Source organism: Amphichorda felina (assembly GCF_050947745.1).
Source record: "Amphichorda felina strain 45539 chromosome Unknown scaffold_1, whole genome shotgun sequence".
NCBI lineage: Eukaryota > Fungi > Ascomycota > Sordariomycetes > Hypocreales > Bionectriaceae > Amphichorda > Amphichorda felina.
This window is the reverse complement of record NW_028145049.1, coordinates 4676962-4696663: the sequence shown is the minus strand read 5'-3', so window position 1 is coordinate 4696663 and position 19702 is coordinate 4676962. Positions and strand designations below refer to the sequence as shown.

General features: G+C 53.2%; 9 protein-coding genes across 9 annotated transcripts; 5 read left to right on the top strand and 4 right to left on the bottom strand.

Annotated features, from left to right (window-relative positions):
- Positions 1 to 178: 178 nt before the first annotated feature.
- Positions 179 to 595, top strand: ACO1O0_001548 (uncharacterized protein; the record flags this gene model as incomplete). The annotated part of the gene is made up of 1 exon (XM_083191032.1): positions 179 to 595. One exon carries the CDS (start codon positions 179 to 181, stop codon positions 593 to 595), a length of 417 nt encoding a protein of 138 aa, XP_083054891.1.
- Positions 596 to 2880: 2285 nt separating this feature from the next.
- Positions 2881 to 4093, bottom strand: ACO1O0_001547 (Six-hairpin glycosidase-like protein; the record flags this gene model as incomplete). The annotated part of the gene is made up of 3 exons (XM_083191031.1): positions 2881 to 2985; positions 3041 to 4015; positions 4061 to 4093. The coding sequence occupies 3 exons, from the start codon at positions 4091 to 4093 to the stop codon at positions 2881 to 2883; spliced, it is 1113 nt and encodes a 370-aa protein (XP_083054890.1).
- Positions 4094 to 4799: 706 nt separating this feature from the next.
- Positions 4800 to 6450, bottom strand: ACO1O0_001546 (general substrate transporter; the record flags this gene model as incomplete). Its single annotated transcript, XM_083191030.1, has 3 exons — positions 4800 to 6172; positions 6231 to 6370; positions 6425 to 6450. 3 exons carry the CDS (start codon positions 6448 to 6450, stop codon positions 4800 to 4802), a joined length of 1539 nt encoding a protein of 512 aa, XP_083054889.1.
- A 1235-nt stretch (positions 6451 to 7685) lies between these two features.
- Positions 7686 to 8177, top strand: PGAX2_2 (Exopolygalacturonase X-2; the record flags this gene model as incomplete). The annotated part of the gene is made up of 2 exons (XM_083191029.1): positions 7686 to 7696; positions 7823 to 8177. The coding sequence occupies 2 exons, from the start codon at positions 7686 to 7688 to the stop codon at positions 8175 to 8177; spliced, it is 366 nt and encodes a 121-aa protein (XP_083054888.1).
- Positions 8178 to 8279: 102 nt separating this feature from the next.
- On the top strand, positions 8280 to 9037 carry PGAX2_1 (Exopolygalacturonase X-2; the record flags this gene model as incomplete). The annotated part of the gene is made up of 2 exons (XM_083191028.1): positions 8280 to 8285; positions 8375 to 9037. 2 exons carry the CDS (start codon positions 8280 to 8282, stop codon positions 9035 to 9037), a joined length of 669 nt encoding a protein of 222 aa, XP_083054887.1.
- A 2549-nt stretch (positions 9038 to 11586) lies between these two features.
- Positions 11587 to 12324, bottom strand: ACO1O0_001543 (uncharacterized protein; the record flags this gene model as incomplete). The annotated part of the gene is made up of 1 exon (XM_083191027.1): positions 11587 to 12324. The coding sequence occupies one exon, from the start codon at positions 12322 to 12324 to the stop codon at positions 11587 to 11589; it is 738 nt and encodes a 245-aa protein (XP_083054886.1).
- A 376-nt stretch (positions 12325 to 12700) lies between these two features.
- ACO1O0_001542 (beta-glucosidase) lies at positions 12701 to 15544 on the bottom strand (the record flags this gene model as incomplete). Its single annotated transcript, XM_083191026.1, has 2 exons — positions 12701 to 15427; positions 15485 to 15544. 2 exons carry the CDS (start codon positions 15542 to 15544, stop codon positions 12701 to 12703), a joined length of 2787 nt encoding a protein of 928 aa, XP_083054885.1.
- Positions 15545 to 16087: 543 nt separating this feature from the next.
- Positions 16088 to 16592, top strand: MRP2 (mitochondrial 37S ribosomal protein uS14m; the record flags this gene model as incomplete). Its single annotated transcript, XM_083191025.1, has 2 exons — positions 16088 to 16194; positions 16295 to 16592. The coding sequence occupies 2 exons, from the start codon at positions 16088 to 16090 to the stop codon at positions 16590 to 16592; spliced, it is 405 nt and encodes a 134-aa protein (XP_083054884.1).
- An 861-nt stretch (positions 16593 to 17453) lies between these two features.
- Positions 17454 to 18510, top strand: CWC25 (U2-type spliceosomal complex subunit CWC25; the record flags this gene model as incomplete). The annotated part of the gene is made up of 2 exons (XM_083191024.1): positions 17454 to 17668; positions 17985 to 18510. 2 exons carry the CDS (start codon positions 17454 to 17456, stop codon positions 18508 to 18510), a joined length of 741 nt encoding a protein of 246 aa, XP_083054883.1.
- Between the last annotated feature and the right edge of the window lie 1192 nt (positions 18511 to 19702).

The window sequence follows — 19702 nt, the reverse complement described above, 5'->3', positions numbered from 1 at the left end:
TCGAATATCAAGGTCTTAATGCTGTGCAGAGTTGCCCTTGGTCGAGCCTATGAAACGTGGGACGAACATAAAACTTGGGATAAGCCTCCGGACGGCTATGATTTGGTAAGTATCTAGGGACCATTTAAGAACTAGCATTTTCTCTACTAACACGGGGTGATATTAATAGGTGCATGCAATGGTCACCCCTAAAAAGGGTACAACTAAGAGCGCATTCAAGCATGACGAGCGCGTTGTATATACCGAGAAGGCTATGCGTCCGGCTTATGTGATTGTCATGGAACCGGTTAACCCTCCCGTTAACCCTCCATTGGCTACCTCCAAGGCTAAGAAGCCTGTTCCGGCGACTACTTCTAAGGCTAAGAAGCCTGCTCCGGCGACTACCTCTAAGGCTAAGAAGCCTGCTCCGGCGACTACTTCTAAGGCTAAGAAGCCTGCTCCGGCGACTACCTCTAATGATAAGAAGCCTGCTCCGGCGACTACCTCTAAGGCTAAGAAGCCTGCTCCGGCGACTACCTCTAATGATAAGAAGCCTGCTCCAGCGAGCTCTGAGGCCAAGAAGCCTGCTCCAGATAACCCTCCAGAGAATAACTAAGGCTAACTAGCCTGCTCCAGTTAATCCCCCAGCGACTAGCGCAGAAGTTCGTAGCGGTGGAGCAGGATCTGAGTCCCCGAGGCTCGGAGGCTTAGGTCGGCTAAAATGCCTACAGCCGGTCAGGAAGATCATATAAGGCATACATACAGTTTGGGGAGGGGAGGTGCATTCGTCAGGATCAAAGAGATTACACACATGTGTTGGGTGAGAGGTGTCCGTAGCGGACTCATTCGACTCAACGTCAGAGTCGCTTGGCACCACGATTAACCACGATGAAGAGCGGGCCCTCAACGGCCGGGATTTCTTTATTTTCCTATATATAGAATGAAATCATTCACAGATGAAGCAACTTATATATTATCGTTCTCTCCGGTTAGTTATACGTTTCATTTCCTTTTCGATTTTATTTTTCTTGCCCATCCCATACAGCTGAATCTATGCCCCTGTACATCACAATTTTCTAGCCCCTCCAATCCCACGATCTAGGATAGCAGCGATCCATGACAACTTCGGCATAGTATACGTCAATCCAGTATGCGAGCGAGTTCCGCCTAGCCTAACCTTCCAAAAAAAAAACCACCGGGCACGTGGCTATTATGAGTTGCGATGTTGCACCATTTGCCCCCACATTGAATAGACCCCATTAACACCGGAAGGTAACATGGCTGCCTAACACATCCATTGGGCAGCACTTCGGTGCAGCACGGTGTAAATTTTGGTAATATAGCCTGTCTTTGAACAGGTTTCTCGTGCTGGCTCTGCTACTTCCCTGTCAACCCCCTGTAACTAAGCAAGAACCCCCCCGGACCTGGCCTGGAGTATTTCTCGCAGCTGAGACAAAGCTTCCATGATCGTAGCTTGTCTAACCTGATGACGATCGCCAGGAAAATGGAAAGGGCCTAGGGCCCAGGTCTTGCTTGGCGATGCAACGCCAATGAAGACCATTCCAACTGGTTTTCCATCTTGCGAATCTGGACCAGCGACTCCCGTGGTACCGATACCCCAAGTAGTAGGCTCATCGTTGATGGTGGTGGCATTGCGAGCGCCTATAGCCATCTGCCTGGCGACGTCTTCATGTATAACGCCATGTTGCGCAATGAGAGCTGATTCGACATCAAGGAGCCGCTCCTTTAATGGAGTCGCGTAGGAGACGACCCCCCCGCGGAAGACGGCACTGGCACCGCCGACTGATGTTATTGCTGACATGACCCCACCTCCAGTGAGGGATTCTGCGACTCCAACCGTCTCCCCAGCCTGCTTGAGCAGTCTGATCACATCGCCAGCGACGTCGTAGAGGGTCTCTGAGGATCGCTTAATATATGCTGTTTGTGACGCCATGTTGTCGGAACAAGTCTTGTAAAAGTTAGGAACCCTGGATGAAAACGTTGTTTTGCGATTCCTTCCAATTTCCTTGGGGTGACTGGTTGCTGGCAGGGTACTTGGGAGGAACGAATAGCTACACCGTTGGTTCGAGGTCTTCTGATTTATAGTGCTATCGCAATGCGGACTGCCTAATCGTGTTCGCTGTATTCCCCTGGTCAGCCAGGCAAACAACAAGCAGAGGGTAGCTGCCTTATTAGGGTACGTTTGTACTCCATAGGCCATTTGATGCAAAGGAAGGGGAGCCCTCCCAATAAAAACGACCAATGTCATCCGACAGGACGCCCTGTTGGTGATACGTAGTAATTAGTGGTCCACCAGGGCCGCAAATTCGGGCCGCACTCTGCAGATGCAGTCTAAAAACATCAGGTTCAGCCGCTCGAAGCACTGCGAATGCGCGAGGATCCAGTGTGAAGACTGCGTTGAAAGCGAGCTGTCACAAAAGATATGTAAGCAAAGCCCCGTTTTGCTCGAATGGGGTTGCCATTGGCCAAAATTTTGGCAAGGCATGCAGCGTCCATGGTACCGAATGATATAATCAATGTCCCCGGGGGTCTTGGTTGGTCTAGAGATTCGATGTTGGTTGATAGCAACGCTACCATAATGCAACTAAATTCGCCATTCGCGCGATGCGTCTAGTCCGGAAATTCCCTCTCCCCCAGCCTCGGTTTCTTGTCAAATAAATCGACTCCTTAATTAGTCGGGCCGGCTATGTCTATCCGTTGTGGTTATTCGGAGTTTCTCGGCTGTTGTTTTACCCAATCGGCCTGGCTCATCAGGCTGGTTTCGCAACCAACTCCCAACGGCAATGGCCGGTACTCTTGGTAGCCACGATTCTGGTGCAAAAGTCAGTGAGATACATTGATGATGTACTCCATACTCGGCGTACACTGCTATCGCCTAGTCTAGTGGCATCTTCCTGCGCAGCGAGTTTCCCACTCCACCGCGGCAATCATGAACACGCCCGCACCACGAAGGTCGTTTTGTCTAAGCGGGATGCTCGAGTAGTACTACTCTCGGTTAGCTACCAGCTCCAAATAAACCGGAAAAAGCCACCAAACTTACCTCAAAGGTCGCGTTGCTGCCCAAACTTCCGACTTCCACGGTCCCCTCCCAATTGATAGTCCCATCGTCATTCTCAGTGATAAAAAGATCCAGCATGCCACGGTAGGCAGTTTCTGTCGTTTCCAGAAATTCAGACTTCTTCAGAAGCCCAATCCTGAGACCCTTGAGGAGCCCAAAGGTGAACATGACACTTGCGCTGCTCTCGAGGTAGTTGCCCTCGACATCCTCGTATTGCTCGTCCATGACATTCCACCACCCACCCAGCTCATCCTGCGCCGCCTTCAACCCCTTGGCGAGATTGATAAAGTATCCTTTCAGTCTCTCCCGTCCCGGATGCCTCTTTGGGAGCACTTGGATCGTCTCTAGCAGGGACATGAAGTACCATCCCACCGCGCGGCCCCACACAAGCGGAGCAGCGCCGGTCTCCGGGTCGGCCCAGACCGCCTGCTTGCTCTCATCGTAGCCGTGCACGAGAAGGTTATTCTCCTTTCGAGTATGCGAGTCGATGTTATCATATTGCAAAACAATATCATCCCATGCAGCGTCATTGTCGGCCTGGAACAGCGACACCCACTTGGCATAGAAGGAGTCGGCCATGTAGATTCCGTCTAGCCACATTTGGTTGGGGTAGGCGACGTCTCGATGCCAGAAGCCGCCAGTCGGTGTCCTAGGGTGTCTATCCAGTTGTTCCTTGATCGAGTCGGCGGCAATTTTATACTTGTCCTCGCCCGTCTCCTTATACCACCAGAGCAGGTTGTTTCCGAAGCGGTAGCTGTCGAGCGAGTAGTGGGAGTGGTTGAAGCCATCAATTGTTCCGTCGTTGAGCACCACGGCATCCATCTGCGAGCGGTAAAAGTCTTTGATTGTCTTATTTCCTGTATACTCGTACATTCTCTCGAACGAGGTGTACAAGGTAGCTTGGTCGTAGTGAAAGTCGGGTTCGAGCCCACGCTGAATCATGGAATCGGTCATCCACTGCGCGTAGGAGGGCTCAGGGGTTGGGGCGGCCAGGACGCCCACCATGGGCACCCCAAGCATAACAAAGTTCCTCATGCTGGCTTGAGGTATTGATCTTTGGCGATTTTGGAGAGTGACAACGAGCAAGAACTGGACACACTGTGGTGTTTATTCTCATCATTCGGGTCCCCTTCGTGTTGCTACTAACGTGAGAGTTGGCGGCATTGGCGACATCTAATTCGTGCACAATTAGGGACAGAAAGTTCGGGTTATTTCATCTTCAGGCTGTTGTAGATTTCCAAATCTCCTACCACAGCTGATTAGTGGGAAATACTATGAAATCTTATGAATAGTGGTTCCGATGGAGTACTTATCATGCAGGTTCCGGCGATCTGCTAGCCTGCGGGGTTACAACGTGGGGGAAGATGAACTCAATATGTCTTAGTCGAAGCATTATTGAGGGGTAAGGGGGTTTACTATGGCAGAAAAAGGGTAGGGCCAGATTTCAGCCTAAAGCTGGCTTCACGGGGCTTTAGTAACGTCAAGTTGGAGTCTAAAGGTTGAAACAGACCCCGTATTATACTCTACATGCCCCTGGTTAAGAGTCTGCCCAAGGAAACAGCCACACCACTTGAACAGGGAACTGTTAAACTTATCAAAGGCTAAATTCCCGAAATATACCTTTCAGTGAATGTTTTCTATCGGTACTCCACCACAACGTAGATCACTACTCGTACTAGCTACATCTACCCTTGCTGGAGAATAGTACGGGAAAACAGGTCTGCTGCATCTGAAATAGCACCTAAGCAGTCTCCTTCTTCTCACTGGCCTGGATGTCTGAGACATCCTTCATCTCTGTGGGTGAATCCGTAGACTCCTCTGTCGCCCTGACGCCCAGCATATCACCGCCCTTGGCGGCATGGGAAGCGCCGCCAAAGAGCACGTCAATCTCCTCCAGGGGAACTTGCTTGGTCTCTGGAATGAAGAACCAGACATAGGCCGCCAGGCAAAAGTTGACAGACATGAAGAAGAACAAGCAGCGCAGCCCCTCGTTGGCGAGGAACACGGGGAAGAACTGCTGGAAGATGGTGTTGGCCACGTTCTGCATCTGAGAGCACATGCCGACCGCCTGGGCGCGAATATTCATGGAGAAAACCTCGGCTGTCCACATCCACACGGTCGCTCCCCAAGAAGGCTTGTAGAAGAATGCGAAGAGGAAGAGGAGGAAGACCATTCCGATCCCGACCGGCTCACTCTTGACATTGTCGCCATAGGTAGGCGTCGCGAGACCCACGACTGAGACGATGAGCATACAGATAGCCATGCCGATTGCTCCAACAATGAGGAGCCAGCGACGCCCATATCGATCTGAAGTCCACATGGCATTCAGCGTGAACAGAATACCAAAAGTAGCATTCAAGGCGTTGATGAGATTGATCGTTTCTGACTTGGGCCAGACGTTTTTGTAGATGGCTGTGGAATACGTATTCAGGGTGCCCTGGCCGGAAAGCTGCTGCCCAATGTTGAGGATGAAGGCCAGGATGAGTCTCTTTCGCACAGAAGGATCACGGAACAGAGCCGTGTATGAATATCCTCGAATCGCCTCCTTCTCGTACTCGATGGCGCCTCGGATCGCAAGGAGCTCTTCCTCGATTTCCTGCTCGGTGGACCGAATTCTGGCCAGAGCGGCACGCGCGCCTTCAACGTCGCCATGTCTCTGGATATGCCATCTTGGGGTCTCGGGGAGGAAGGGCAAGGCAATGCAGACAATGCCGGGGACGAGAATCTGGAAGATGACAACCATCTTCCAGTCCCACTGCCCGAGCTTCTCGCGCCTTTTCGAGCATGCATAATTGACCCAATAAGCGATAAAACTGCCGACAGAATAGTTCATCTGCCAGATTGTCATGACTCGACCACGGATTTCGGCGGGTGTGACCTCGCCGATGTAGACGGGAGCAGCGGTGAGGGCGAGACCCTGTCCCATGCCAATGAGGACACGGCCGGCGATAAAGACTCCAATCTTGTGGTGGGGTGTAAACGCCTGCATGAATGTCGCAATAATGGTGATGAAGCAGCCTGTCCACATGCCCCATCGTCGACCGAGATAGTCAGCAAGGGGGCCGCCGGCAAAGAAGCCTGCGACAATGGCGCCAATGGTGTAGCTCGTGTTGACTGGGGAGAATCGTTGTCAGCCAGGCAGCTCCAGTATCTATAGAATTCCAGGACATACTCAGTCCAAGCATGTACGTGTTCTTGTCGGGATCCAGATCGACCCATTCCAGCCAGTTTGGCGACCCTTGGACCGAGTTGAAGACGGAGGCATCATAGCCGTACAGCACCATGCAAAGCGCCGCCACCATGGCGCAGTACCTATTCCACCAAGTTAGCCAGAGCAATACGACCACGGCAGAGAAATAGACGTACCAGTTGTAGAGCTTCTTGGAAGCCATCGTGTCCGCTGAGCTTTGCAGGTAAATGCAGTGTAAAGGCGAACAGCAGAAGCGGCACGCAGCTGGATTGCAAGAAATCCGACAGACGTGGGCTCTGTCGACCTAAAAAGAGGCCGTTTATTATTGTTACTGAGGACGCATATCAGGCTGGGGTGACACTGACAGGGGGCGGGGAACCCAGTCAACTATCCCCCACAGGCCACGAGACGGGATCTCCCTTGTCAAAGTCAGGTCGAGTCGGTAGGAGGCAGGGTTTGTTCTACAGATAACGCGCATTTACCCGGGCCGAGAGCGCGTATCCAGGCGTATCAAGGCGTCTTCGCGGATGCGCAGCCATGGTGATTCGAGAGATTACCGCTCACATGGCCACAATAGAGTCCTTGGTGGACGGTACTGGATGGGTTTTTCCGTGGACCATTGCTGACGCCGGGGAAATACGTTGAGCTTCCACCAACTATCGTCCAACTCAGTATGGATATAAGCAATGCTTCACTTGTCCCCTTGTCAACTTGTGGGTCGCTTCGGAGATTCGGGGCTTCTCTGATCTCTTACTCCATGTATGCCCTGACCGACAGAGCGCAAGCGAGCCAATAATGCCTGGGCTCAATATACTCCATCCCTACAGCCCTCAAACAGCAATCATGGATAAGTTGCCACGTTTGGCCAGCATCAAGGGAATAATTGCAGGGAATTGTACGTCGTTGTCAGGGAGCTTGATGGGTGACGGGAGCCAATTGAGAACGGTATTGGTGGAATAAACTTGACCGAGCCAATAGTGTATCAACGGAAACTAGCGTGGCCAAGACCCGGGACGGGAATACGGCAATCCAAAACAAGCAGTGAGGAAGCTTGTAGCATTCATACCATCGGTCCATTATTATTACCCCAAGATTGTGGCTTAATATGTGGGGGTCGATGCGGGGGAACTACGTACATAGTACGAGAGATCCCACGGCAAAACATGTTGATAAACACCGAGTGCGAGTCACACGAGAAACCTCCTTCTTGGTGAACCTTCGAACTATCCACTCTGGGTCCAGGATAAATGGGGCTTGTCAACCGGTGGCCTACCCATTACCAAAGTAGGCAGGGGTATCGCGTCGGCGATCCCCCTCTTTAGACGATCATAGTATAAGAATAGAAATCGTATTGGCCCAGTAATCACACAGGTCGTGACAGCAAGGTCAACTTGCGCACAGATCTTGATCAGAGGTCCAAACGTTTCAAGACTCGTCATGGTATCAAGGTATTCTGCCCTCATCCTCGCGGCGCTGGCCTGTGTTGCGTATGCCACCCCACCAGCTCCTCAGCGCCCTCATTACGAGCCAACTCCCCTCCAGCCCTACAAGGCATTTCCAACCTCTCCCCCCAGGCACAAGACATGCTTTGTAAAGCCTAAGAAGGGTCATGGTCACAGATCGCAAGATGATGCCGGCCGCATCTTAGCAGCCTTCAAGAAATGCAACAATGGTGGCACAGTGGTCCTCGACCAGGAGTACACCATCTGCTCGCCGCTTGACCTCCGTTTCCTGAAGCACGTCGATGTCGCCTTGACTGGCACCGTCAAGTTCTGCGACGACATTGAATCCTGGCTTCCCGAGGCCTTCCAGTTCCCATTCCAGGATGGCTCGTCGTGGTGGCTCTGGGGGGGCGAAGACATCCATCTGTACGGCGCAGGCGAGGGCACCATTGATGGCAATGGCCAGACATGGTACGATGCTCAGTGAGTAATAATTCATTCCAGCTAGTGTTGTTACGCATTAACAGTCGTCCCAGCGCTTCAAACTCAACCATTAAACGACCCTTGCTCTTTGTCGCGGACGGCTGGCATGGCGGTTCGATCACCGGTCTCAAATTGCGCCAGTCTCCCAACGTATGCCAAGCGCACTTGTCCTATTAATATCAAATCACTGACATTTTGCAGTGGCACAATCTTATTGCCAACAGCTCTGATATCCTCATCTCCGAGATTGACATCTTCTCTCGATCAGCCTCGAAGAATTTTGCCAAGAATCTTGACGGCTGGGACACATACAGGTCAGACAACATTGTCATCCAGAATTCCTACATCGACCATGACGACGACTGCGTCTCGTTTAAACCAAACAGCACCAACATCATCGTACAAGGGCTCTTCTGCAACTCGTCCCACGGAATATCTGTCGGCTCGCTCGGCCAGTATCCCGAGTGGTTCGACGTTATCGAGAATCTTTACATCTACAACATCTCCATGAGCAACGCCACTGACGGCGCGCGTATCAAGGTGTGGCCAGGCGCAGATGTTGAAAAGCCCGACGGTTGGGTGGGTGGTGGAGGAGCCGGCTACGTGCGCAATGTCACGTACGACAAGTTCCACCAGGACAACAATGACGGGGCCATCAAGATTGACCAGTGCTACGGGGCCGTGAGCGCCAGCGAATGCGAGAGGGATCCATCTCTGGTAATTCTTACAGACATCCTTTTCAAGGACTTCTGGGGCACTACGTCTAGTGCAAATGACCCCATTGTCGGGTCGCTGATCTGCAGCTCTGAGGATGTGAGTGCTATTCGTCTCATGAGCTGTGCAAGTGTTAACCAGTGGTTATAGTCTTGTGACAATATTCGCGCTCAGAATATCTCAATCACTGCCCCCAGTGGTGAGACTCCCCAATGGGCTTGCAGGCATATGGACGAGGAACTTCTGGACCTCAACGGGGCCGGGTGTATTGAGGCATAGGAAAAGTCTTGGGGTCTGGTTCGATGATTTCTTGAGCGTTCACCTCAGGGAGAGCCCGCAGACATCGGGACACGCTTGATTCTACTTGCTCCATCAGTAAGACATGCAGCGCTACTCAAAAACGATGTAAACGGATCAATCATATAAAGCCAACCAATACGTACGCGCGTCCCCAGCCGGAGTTGTCACAGGCGGGCCGGTCTGGTGCCCCACCTTCACCCGGGCGGGGCCGAAGCCGGTCATGACTGTCCTCCGAAAGCTCCGAAGGCTCCGGTCAACAAGATATACCCGTCTTAACCATCATGACGCATGGAGAGATGAATTGGAGCCAATAGATCCACGGTTTTATATTTGTCTTCTAGTCAACGCCACGTCTCAGACACAGTGTGATACCAGCGTGAAGCAGGATTCGCAAGCACTCGGAGAGCCTCAGTCGGAGAGCCGGAGATGAAGGGAAACACACTTTGCCAAAAATGAAGGCCCTGCCGGTTACCTTGGGCATTGTAACCTTGTTGCGTCAAAGGTGCCCCAGCCATTTCGTCTCCCTGACACAAAAGGCGCTACTACTGGCAGCGTAAGGTCGGGTAGACATCATGTGCGAGGGATCAGGCGTCCATTGGGAGCTAAAACCCCCTCGGGAGCGGGAGGAAATTTACGTCGTTGTTTTTATGTAATCTTGGAACCCCCCATATTTGGGTTCTCCCCATCGTCATTCGCCGTTTGAACAGACGGTGCCACGGTGGAGTCCGTACCGTCCCCCCTTCGGACCGTCGGCTGTCAGCAGGAAATGCACAATGTTTCAAACACTGCTTTGTGCGTATTTACCATTCTTGAATCTCAACAGAAACTAAAGATTCGCTCAATCCCTCCAGGTCTGACTCTAGAAACACGTAAATGCGCAAGTATCCCAACGCTACGATTGAATAAATTTGACGTCAAGGGGCAGACACCCGACACTAGACCCGGCCCAGGCTGGTGAACACAAAATCCGGAAGCATAAAGTCCATTTCGATGGGCTTCTCTAGGTCCACTCAATCAAGTTCCCATAGAATACGGTGCCATCAATCGCGAATGTCAGAACGGGCTACTGATTTAACTTCGGAGAAGTTCGTGGAGAAAATAGCGACATGCTGTCAAACAAGGGCATTTTGCGCCAAGGCCAGCCCATGGGTTAATAAAATGTCATTGTAGTCTTGGCCCCATGCCTCAAGGAGGGCTGCTGTCAGGCTTCGAACACCGTGATTGGCAGACTCTTACCAAAGTCGGGAAGTCGTTCAGGTTTCCGCTGCAAATAAAACGGCGAAGGCTTGAAGCCACCGGAGCCAATTGTATACGAGGTGACGCGTAGGTGGCCACGAAAGCCATGACAGGTGAAGATGGCTGCATCTACATCTCAGTCCATATGGGGGAAGAGGTTATGAGTGCGCCTGTGCCAAAGGCGGCGGTTCGATTCACTCAACACCAGCATTAGGTCAAACTCTGTAGTACATCAACGTCGTCTGGCCTAATGCGAGGTAAGACACGAGAAGATCTAAACTAACTCTGGCTTTCTTTTGCTCTATGGCTATGCTCAGCCAAATTAAAGCCAGTAGAGCCAGGAAATGTCGGCTGAGACATTGAGACGCCTATCCAAGTGGGATCTCCCAGTGTCACTTAGGGATTTGTGTGTTGTGGGACATATTGACTCGCCTTGTGACGAAGCCCTACTTATGATATTGATTTTTGAAATTCATCTTCCGTTAACACTGAGATTCTATATTATACGAATGCTGGGTCGCAGTTGAGCATATGAAGGTCGTATGGAGTGCCCACGCCAGCGTCTGAAATTGACCGAGAGGGTTCCACTCTCAGTATCAGAGCAACGCCCTAAAGCAAGTTCGCAGGAGCAAAATTCTCCAGGTTTCCAGATACTAGCCGTTAGCAACGGTTGCTTCTACGTGCTTGGACACGACCAAGTACAACGCATCACATGAAGTCGGAGGCGGAGAGTTACTTGGTCCGTCCCCCACCCATCAAACACCTGAAAAGCTCGTATCAGAAGGGGAGAGACAGTGAACCGCTTAGTTTTTAAAGGTTAATTGAAACCTAGACAGGTCGGCGATATACTTGCCATCTGATAGGTTCTCAAGGTCTGTCAGGCTACTTATCCAGCTACCTGTCAAGCTACCTGTCAAGCTGTCACTTCCCTTCAAAGCCAAGTGCCAAGGTCTGGATGGTTCGAATGTCTAGAAATTTAATTTACCTCCAAGACTGATATCATTGATATAACAAGAAGGAGGGGGGCCAACTCCATCAATTTTGACCTATAAATATCCCACGTACTCGCGGCTCCTTCTTGTCCTCCGGAGAAGCATTCTCTACCCTCCCCTATCATTTATAGCACTTTTACTCCTCTTTCTACCATGCGTCTTAATCAATTTCTACTGGGCACACTCCTTGCCCTCCGTTCGGCGTCTGCCATTCCTAACCCTGAAAATGACGACTTCGACCTCGTCAACAGGGAGGCAGATGTCAGCGATGCGTCTCCTGTAGAGGAGCGCGACTTTAACGTCGACTTTGATGAGAGGGATGCCGACGCCGACATCACCCTTGTCGACAGGGACGCAGACCCAGAGTCTGATGACAGCCCCCAGCTTGCAGCCCGTGATCCCCAGCGTCGCCCTGACTGCGGCCGTGATGCCTTCTGGGACGGCCACCGCTGCGTCTGTCGCCGCCGTGGCATGGTCTACGACCGCCGCACCAGGACCTGCCGCTGCCCCGACCGTGAGTTCTGGGATGGCCGCAGGTGCCGACCTGACTGTGGCCGTGATGCCTTCTGGGACGGTAATCGATGCCGCTGCCGACGCCCTGGCTGGGACTGGGACCCCAGGACCCGGACCTGCAGGCGCCGTGACCACCGCGACGACGGCGGCGGCGGTCGCGACTGTGGCCGCGATGCTTTCTGGGATGGCCACCGTTGCCGTTGCAGGCGCGATGGCTGGGACTGGGACGATAACAGCCGGTCTTGCAAGCGCCGTGATCACCGCGACTGTGGTCGTGATGCCTTCTGGGATGGTCATCGTTGCCGTTGCAGGCGCGATGGCTGGGACTGGGATGACAACAGCCGGTCTTGCAAGCGCCGCGATCACCGACACGCCGCCTCCCACAACTGCGGCCATAATTCTCACTGGGACGGCCATCGATGCGTCTGCAACCATCACGGCTGGGTCTGGCACGGCCCTGGCAAGGGGTGCCGACGCCACTAGAGGTCACTGGGCCCGTGTCACTCGAAAATTGGTGCTGTAAGGAACGGTTGAAGCGAGGGCCAAGAACAGATTGATATTACCATGGTCCGGATCCGCAATTGAGTTTGAATGGTTTAATGTTTCCATATATCTAATTTATCAAAAGTTGTCCCCTCTAACAGCCGTGTGCCCCCGAAACGTCGCCCGCTAGCCATTGATTTCGCAAGTTGAAATTGAAGTAAAGGGGCCTTTCCATAAAAGAACTTCTTAACCGCAGACACTAGTCAAATGCGCTTGCTCTAATAACCATCTACCACTTTCCCTGGGCGCCGAAGGTTCTCGAGTCAAGCCCGGCAGCAAAAACATACTCCCCCTCTTCCAGCATCACCCAATTTTGTCTCACCACGTCCCAGTAGCTCAGGTCCCTCCGGGTAAGCTGGAATTCGACCTTTCTCTTCTCTCCCTTTTCGAGGTACAGCTTCTCAAACCCCCTCAGAACTCTGCTGGGGAACTCCACGTCAGCCTCCGATGCCTCGGGGTACGACATGTAGAGTTGTGGCACTGCCATGCCCCCGATACGGCCTGTGTTTTCCACCTCGACAGTGACCACCACATATGTTTCCCAAAGATCAGGGTTGCCCCCCTCTCCCCCGCCAGCTTCAGATAACGGCTGCTCGACGTCGTAGCCCTCTGGGTATGGGTACTCACCCGACCCGATGTCATCCACCGAGTCGATGTACGGGTACACATACTTCTCCAGCCGCCGGATCTCTGACGGAAACAGTGCCTCCTCAGCAGGAGGAATTGCCTCGTCGAATTTGGGCGCAGTCGTGCCTGACGGTCGTCGCTTTTCGGGCAAGGCTGACTTCTTCTTCTTCCCAGTAATCTCCATGTCTCCAATCTTAAAGTCCGTATAAGACTGTCCAAACCCAAACGGGAATCGAGGGTCGATCTCGTACTTGTCGAAATGACGGTAATCAACAAAGATACCTTCGTCAAAATCCTGCTGAGGGACCACCCCGTTTGGCAAGTACATTACCTGTCCTCCCTCGCCGTAATTCTCCAGAGACTTTCCAACGGTGTACGGCAGCTTCCCACTGGGGTTTTCGTCTCCGAAAATGAGACTCGCAATAGCGTTGCCGCTCTCCTGTCCAGGGAGATGAGCCGCAAAAACTCCCTTGATGCGCTCGTGCTCGATCCATTTCTCGACAACAACAGGCCCGACGGCGTGAACGATGACAATAGTCGATCCAGAGCCGCCACCACAGTTGTCAGCCACTTCCAAGATCAAGTCATCCCCACCCTTCTGCAAATGGATGTCGGGCCGGTCGCCAGCGACGTCCTTCCAGGAGACAAAACCCTCTCCGGCGTCCGAGTTGGCAAAAACGAAGCAGATATCCCTGTCCTCCAGTGCGCCGGACTTCTTCAGCTTCTTCTTTTCATTCTCGAGGAATTTGGTGATCTCGACATGCGAAGGATTGAAACCTTCCATCAGTGCGGCCGCTGGAGTAATAAGATAAGGGAACTCTACCGCTCCGCTACCCCATCCTGAGCCCAGTGTGCCTTGGTTGCACCCCCGATCCTTGCAAGCGTTGGGCCCGTCTCCGGGGCCAGCATCCTCGCCAAAGATGCCGACGCGCAACTTGCCCTTTACTGCCTTCTTCTCGATGCCAATCTCGCCATTCCGGCTGATTGGGAGAATATTATCATTTTTCAGAAGCACAGTCCCCTCGATGGCGATCTTCCGAGAAACCTCGTCATGGTCGTCCATGACATTAACAAAGTGGTTCACCTCGACCTCGGTCTGCTTGGAGGGGCTCCCCGCTGCAATAACTCCCATTTTCTCGTCGGTGAAGGAAGAGAAGTTCGGCCCTTTGTTGTCAAAGAGCTTTTCATCGTCCTGGCCAAGCTGGTACCACGCAGCCACAATGCGGGTGACCATATCATTCAGCCGATCAATAGGAAGGGAGCCGTTGAGAACAGCTTGGGAGAGTTTGGGTCCCCAGAGGGAATCACCATCAGTCCATCGCAGGCCGTCGCCAGGCATGCTCATATCGAGACCGGCAAGGGCACTGGCAACCCCCGACCGCTGGGCAAGCCAGTCAGACATGACAAATCCCTGGAAGCCCATCTCATCTTTGAGAATCCCGTTCAGGAGCTTCGAGTTTCCGCAGGCGTACGAGTTGTTGACCTGGTTGTAGGAGCACATGACACTGGCCACCCCGGCCTTGATGGCATTGGCGAAGGGCCAGGCGTATATCTCGTGTAAAGTTCGGTCGTCGACATTGCTAGACATGGCGTTTGGAAGACCCCACTCCCAGGACTGCCGGAAGTGCTCCTGTTCGTTGGCGATAAAGTGCTTGATGGTCGCCATGACATGCTGGTCCTGGATGCCTCGAATAGTCTCGGCGCATGCAATGCCTTGGAGATACGGGTCCGCGCCGAATCCCTCCCAGTTCCGACCGCCGGCAGGCATGCGGCCAAGAGGACCAACTGACGGGCCAAGGATGACATTGACGCCCTTCCCACGTGCCTCCAACCCGTGAGCTTTGCCGCGTTCGTACATCAACTCCCTGTTCCAAGTCGCTCCGACCGTGACGCCCGCCGGGAAGGCAGTGATATTATCCGCTTTACGCACACCCAGTGGCCCGTCTTGCAGAGCCAGTCCAGGAAACCCAACGTTGACTGCCGGCCCCGTATTGCCCACCGCCAGACCCATGCTCCAGCCGGTTCCTGTCGTCAGATTGACCTTCTCTGGGAGAGTCATCTTGGACACCAGATCAGCCGCTTTTTTGTAGCTGTCCGCCCATTGCTCGACAGTACCACCTTTGGGGCTTGGATACCATGGCGGCGACTGTCCATCGAGAGGCTTGGAGAACTTTCTGTATCCAAAGAACCCGCTGGTGGCGAGGAGCAAAACAACAACGCCGCAAATGATCAAAGTAATTCGGCAGCAAGACCATCTCGCGCGAGATGGCTTCTTGGTAATGCGAGAGCGATGGGAATGAGCGACAGCGGAGTCGGTGAGCAGCTCATGCTTGTCGAGATATTCAGCCCCGTCAATATCCGATTCTGAGTCTATAGAGAGTCGTACATCCTGAAACGACCGCTCTCGCTGTTGCAGGAGCGCTTGCTTGCTCAGATCTGACGCCATGGTAGCAAGCAGGCACCCTGCCCACTAGGGTCTAATTGAAACTTCGTACTTGTGGAGGAAGGAGACCGAAACACCCCAGAGCAAGTACGACTGCAGCTAGCTTTATCCCCCGGCTTCATAAAAAAGAATACAAGACAGAAGAGGAGCTTCAAAGATGACGTAGCAGAGCAAAGGTCAGGCTGCACACGAGTCCACTCTGCCACGTCAGGAGCTCGGAATGAGATGCTCCGTGCCGTTAGGTTCTATGCCGAGTGGTAAGTATAGCTACAGAGCTTACAGTGCAACAAGAGCGAGCCTCAGCCCCCGCAAAGGAAGCCCAGTGGACCTTAGGATTTGGGACTGAAAGGCGATACGGATTGTGGAGGCTGTAAGGACACCAAGGTGGGGATGTGGGAAAATTGGTGGGTTGCCTGAGCTGAGGTACGTACCGCTGCGGCTAAACTCCGGGGTCCAGAGCTCAACGCCATTTTCCTGGCTTCGCGACAACGTCTTCGTCCGACTGATGAGTCCATTGTGTTGAACGTCCCCCATCAATTGCCCACAATGTCGCACTGGAGGGCCAAGACCCTTGACATCGGGTGCTTCATTGGCACCCGCGTTGTCCGCGATCATACAAAGCGCAAGGTCTTTGAGCAGTTCGAGCCTGAGAGGTACGCAAAGCTTGCCCTCCCCCGACAACCCACAATCCTCTTCCTCTGCCCTCCCCCATTGCAGTCTCCTGGAAGCCGCCACTAACATTTTCCTGCACAGGCAAGCCCTCCGCTACATTATCCGCAATACGACACTCGCCCCCCGAGTCCGCGCCGAGGCCCAGCTGCAGCTGGCACAGATGAGCAACTACACACGGCCGACGCAGATCCGCAACCGATGCGTCATGGGCGGGCGCACTCGTGGTGTCTTCCGGGACTTCAAGATGACACGAGTAAGCAGGCTCAGCCGAGGCTCAGCGACAAGATTCCACGGCGCAAATGCTGACATGTCGCAGTTCAACTTCCGAATGGAGGCGATGGCGGGAAACATTCCTGGCGTCAAGAGGGCGAGCTGGTAATTTGATCAGGGCGGCAATGGATATACCCTTGTTCCCTTTGTATACAAGCTGTACCATAGAGATTGCGGATCAACGGAAGGCTTCATGATCGAGTCCTCCGACCGTCTAGAAGGTCGGAAATGTAACAACACAAACACAGACACAAAAAAAAATACCCTCTAGAGCACCTCCAGTGCACGTTCATCGGAATTAGTGGAGCCAAATCCATCCTGCGTCGTTGGTTTCTATTAATGGCTATTGAGTTGTCAAAGTGATATTATCATTACTACTACCACCTTCTACAGTTTCAGGTCAACACGTGTAATAATGCCTACATTATACAAGTAACCTCATAACTGATGACATAGCAATATTTGGAATCCATAGCTGACCTTTACCATAATACTTGATTGGCATTTCGTCTAGTGTAACAAGAACAATGTTTTGTTGTCGCTATTATCGTACAGCGCAGGGTAGTTGCTTGGCCAAGGACAAAATTGCGTAAGGACTAAGGTTATGACTTAGCGGCAAGTGACGAGCTGAGTATACAATATTACTTTCAATTTTAGCAAGAATATTAACATTTTTATTTCCAGAGAGAAATCGATTAGATTTTAATTTTGTTCTCTTTGGTCTTCGTGGCCGAGGTACGAAGGTTGCGGCTGTGGTCATGTCCTGTTCTTTTCTTTTGGCACCCACTCACTCACTAGGTGGTTGGGGGAGGAAAACAATAAAAGTGGATCTGATACGTGACACCAACATCCAGAATTGCCACCCTACGAGTACGAACAACCTACTTGGTTACCTTAACCACCTAAACAACCAACCCTACCTTCGACCTTTCGTTCTTTCACACAACCTCGACAGAGAGATACCGCAACCATGGGCGGAGGAGATCTCAACCTCAAGAAGTCTTTCCACCCGACGCTGCGGCGCAACCAGGCCGCCGTCTACGATGAAGAACAAAAGGCCCTAGCCGAGCGCAAGCGCACGCAACAGCGCATCAATGAGATCAAGGAAGAGCGGGCGAAGGAGGAGTTGCAGCGGCAGCTGGAGGCAGCAGGAGGCAAGAAGCGCGTGGACCGGGTAGACTGGATGTACCAAGGACCGACCGACGGGCAGGCTGGGACAACAGAGGAGATGGAGGGCTATCTGCTTGGCAAGCGGCGCATCGACAACATCATCAAGGGCAACGAGCACAAGAAGCTGCAGAAGGATGCCGGGCAGGAGAGCTTCATGGCTCTGCAAAACGCCAACACCGCGCGCGACACGGCTGCCAAGATTCGCGACGACCCCCTGCTTGCGATCAAGCGCCAAGAACAAGCTGCCTACGAAGCCATGATGAACGACCCCATCCGGCGACGTCAGCTGCTATCCTCGATGGGAGTGGAAGATGAGAAGAAGAAGGAAAAGTCTAGGCGGCGGGAGGAGCGACACAGACGGCGACACCGACGTCATCGCAGCGCGGATTCAGACGATGAGCGAGATCGACGGAGACACAGACGATCATACTCTAGGTCACAAAGCCCACCTGGCCGAGATCCCCCGGACGACGAGAGACACCACAAGCGCAGGCGGCGAGATTATTCCCCGGAACGCGACTCACGACGTCAGCGAGACGACTTGCACGATGAAGGTGGCAGGAGACGCTACGACAGCGATGGGGATCATTCTAGGCGGAGGGATTACGACCAGCGAGGCCGGCGTGATGATGAAAAAGACTACGACCGCCGAAGCCGACGCGATGATGAGCGTCGGAATGGTTCACGTTCAGACCCAGACCGTTCACGGCGTCGGTCCCCGTCTCCGGGTCGCCGCGACCGACGTGGAGGTGACTACGAGCGCAACTCACGACCTGAGCGTCGGGGCGAGAACGGGTGGCACCGCAGCAACGGCCACAGTTCGTCTGTCGGCAGAACGCAACCCGCAACTACGGTAGATGACGGAGACAAAGAAGCGGAGCGTGCGCGCAAGCTTGCGGCAATGCAATCAGCCGCGACTGAGTTGGATGGCGACCGAGTGAAGCGCCTTGCAGCATTGGAGGAGCGAGAACGTCTGGCACGCGAAGCCGATGATCGTGGTCGCGAGAGGGGGGGCGACCGAGGGTTTGTCAATGGGCTTCACAGAAAGGCAGGTGATATGAACTTGGGAGACAGGATTGGGCGCGGGAGGCAGGCATATCAGCGAGACCACGACTGAGTGTTTGGTTGACAGTGGTGAATGACGATTGATGATGGTCGATACGAAGCACAGAAAGCTGTGTCCAGCGAGATTTATTGGTATCCCATTTCAAGATAGAATCAACTTTTCGGTTTTCGGTTACAACACATCATCTGCGCAGACCATGCCACGTTGGATGAGACTTGCCCCTTGATCACGTTGGCTCTGCAACCTCGTATCCATGCATGCAGTGCAATGGCGATGGGGCAACCAGCGGTGGTACCTGACGATCTGTGGGAAAGCTGCCGAGTTCCAGGTACCGAACTTGCAGGGTCTCGGGCGCGTAGGTACAGAACGGTCAACGGGATGGTTCAAGTAGACACTCAAAGACAACGGAATCCATGATCAGAGTTCGCAATTGATTTGAAGTTTGTCAAGGTACGAACAATACAACGAATATCCGTACGGTCGGTACCCGACGAGTCCAGTGGCAGAGTCCAGTGGCAGAGTCAGAGAGTCAGAGACTCGCAGTCTCATCATGGATCAGATGCAGCGGGGCGGATTCGTCTTCGGATCCCTGCACTGGGCTTGAGCCACGGGGATTGGAGAGATGCCATTGGCTGGTATCCCCCACCTCAACGAGGCCCCCAGTGGAATCGAGCCTGGGTAGGCATGGGAAGGCCTGGGAAGGTCGACGGCGGCGGCTGGGCTCATTTCAATTCCCTATCATGCCCCCGGCCGCAATTCTCGCCGTCACCATCCTCCAACATCCCTTGCTCCTATATCGACGACGCCCATAGACAGACACCGCCAGGACCCTCTAGCTGTCCTCGCATTTGCTCCGACTTGCTCGACTTGCCGCCGACTTTGAAATAGCCTTTGACGGCATCTTACTAGCTCCCGCCCCTGCGCCCCCCTGCACCCTCTTAGTTGCGCGACGTGACGTAGCATCAGTCACATACTTCCACATC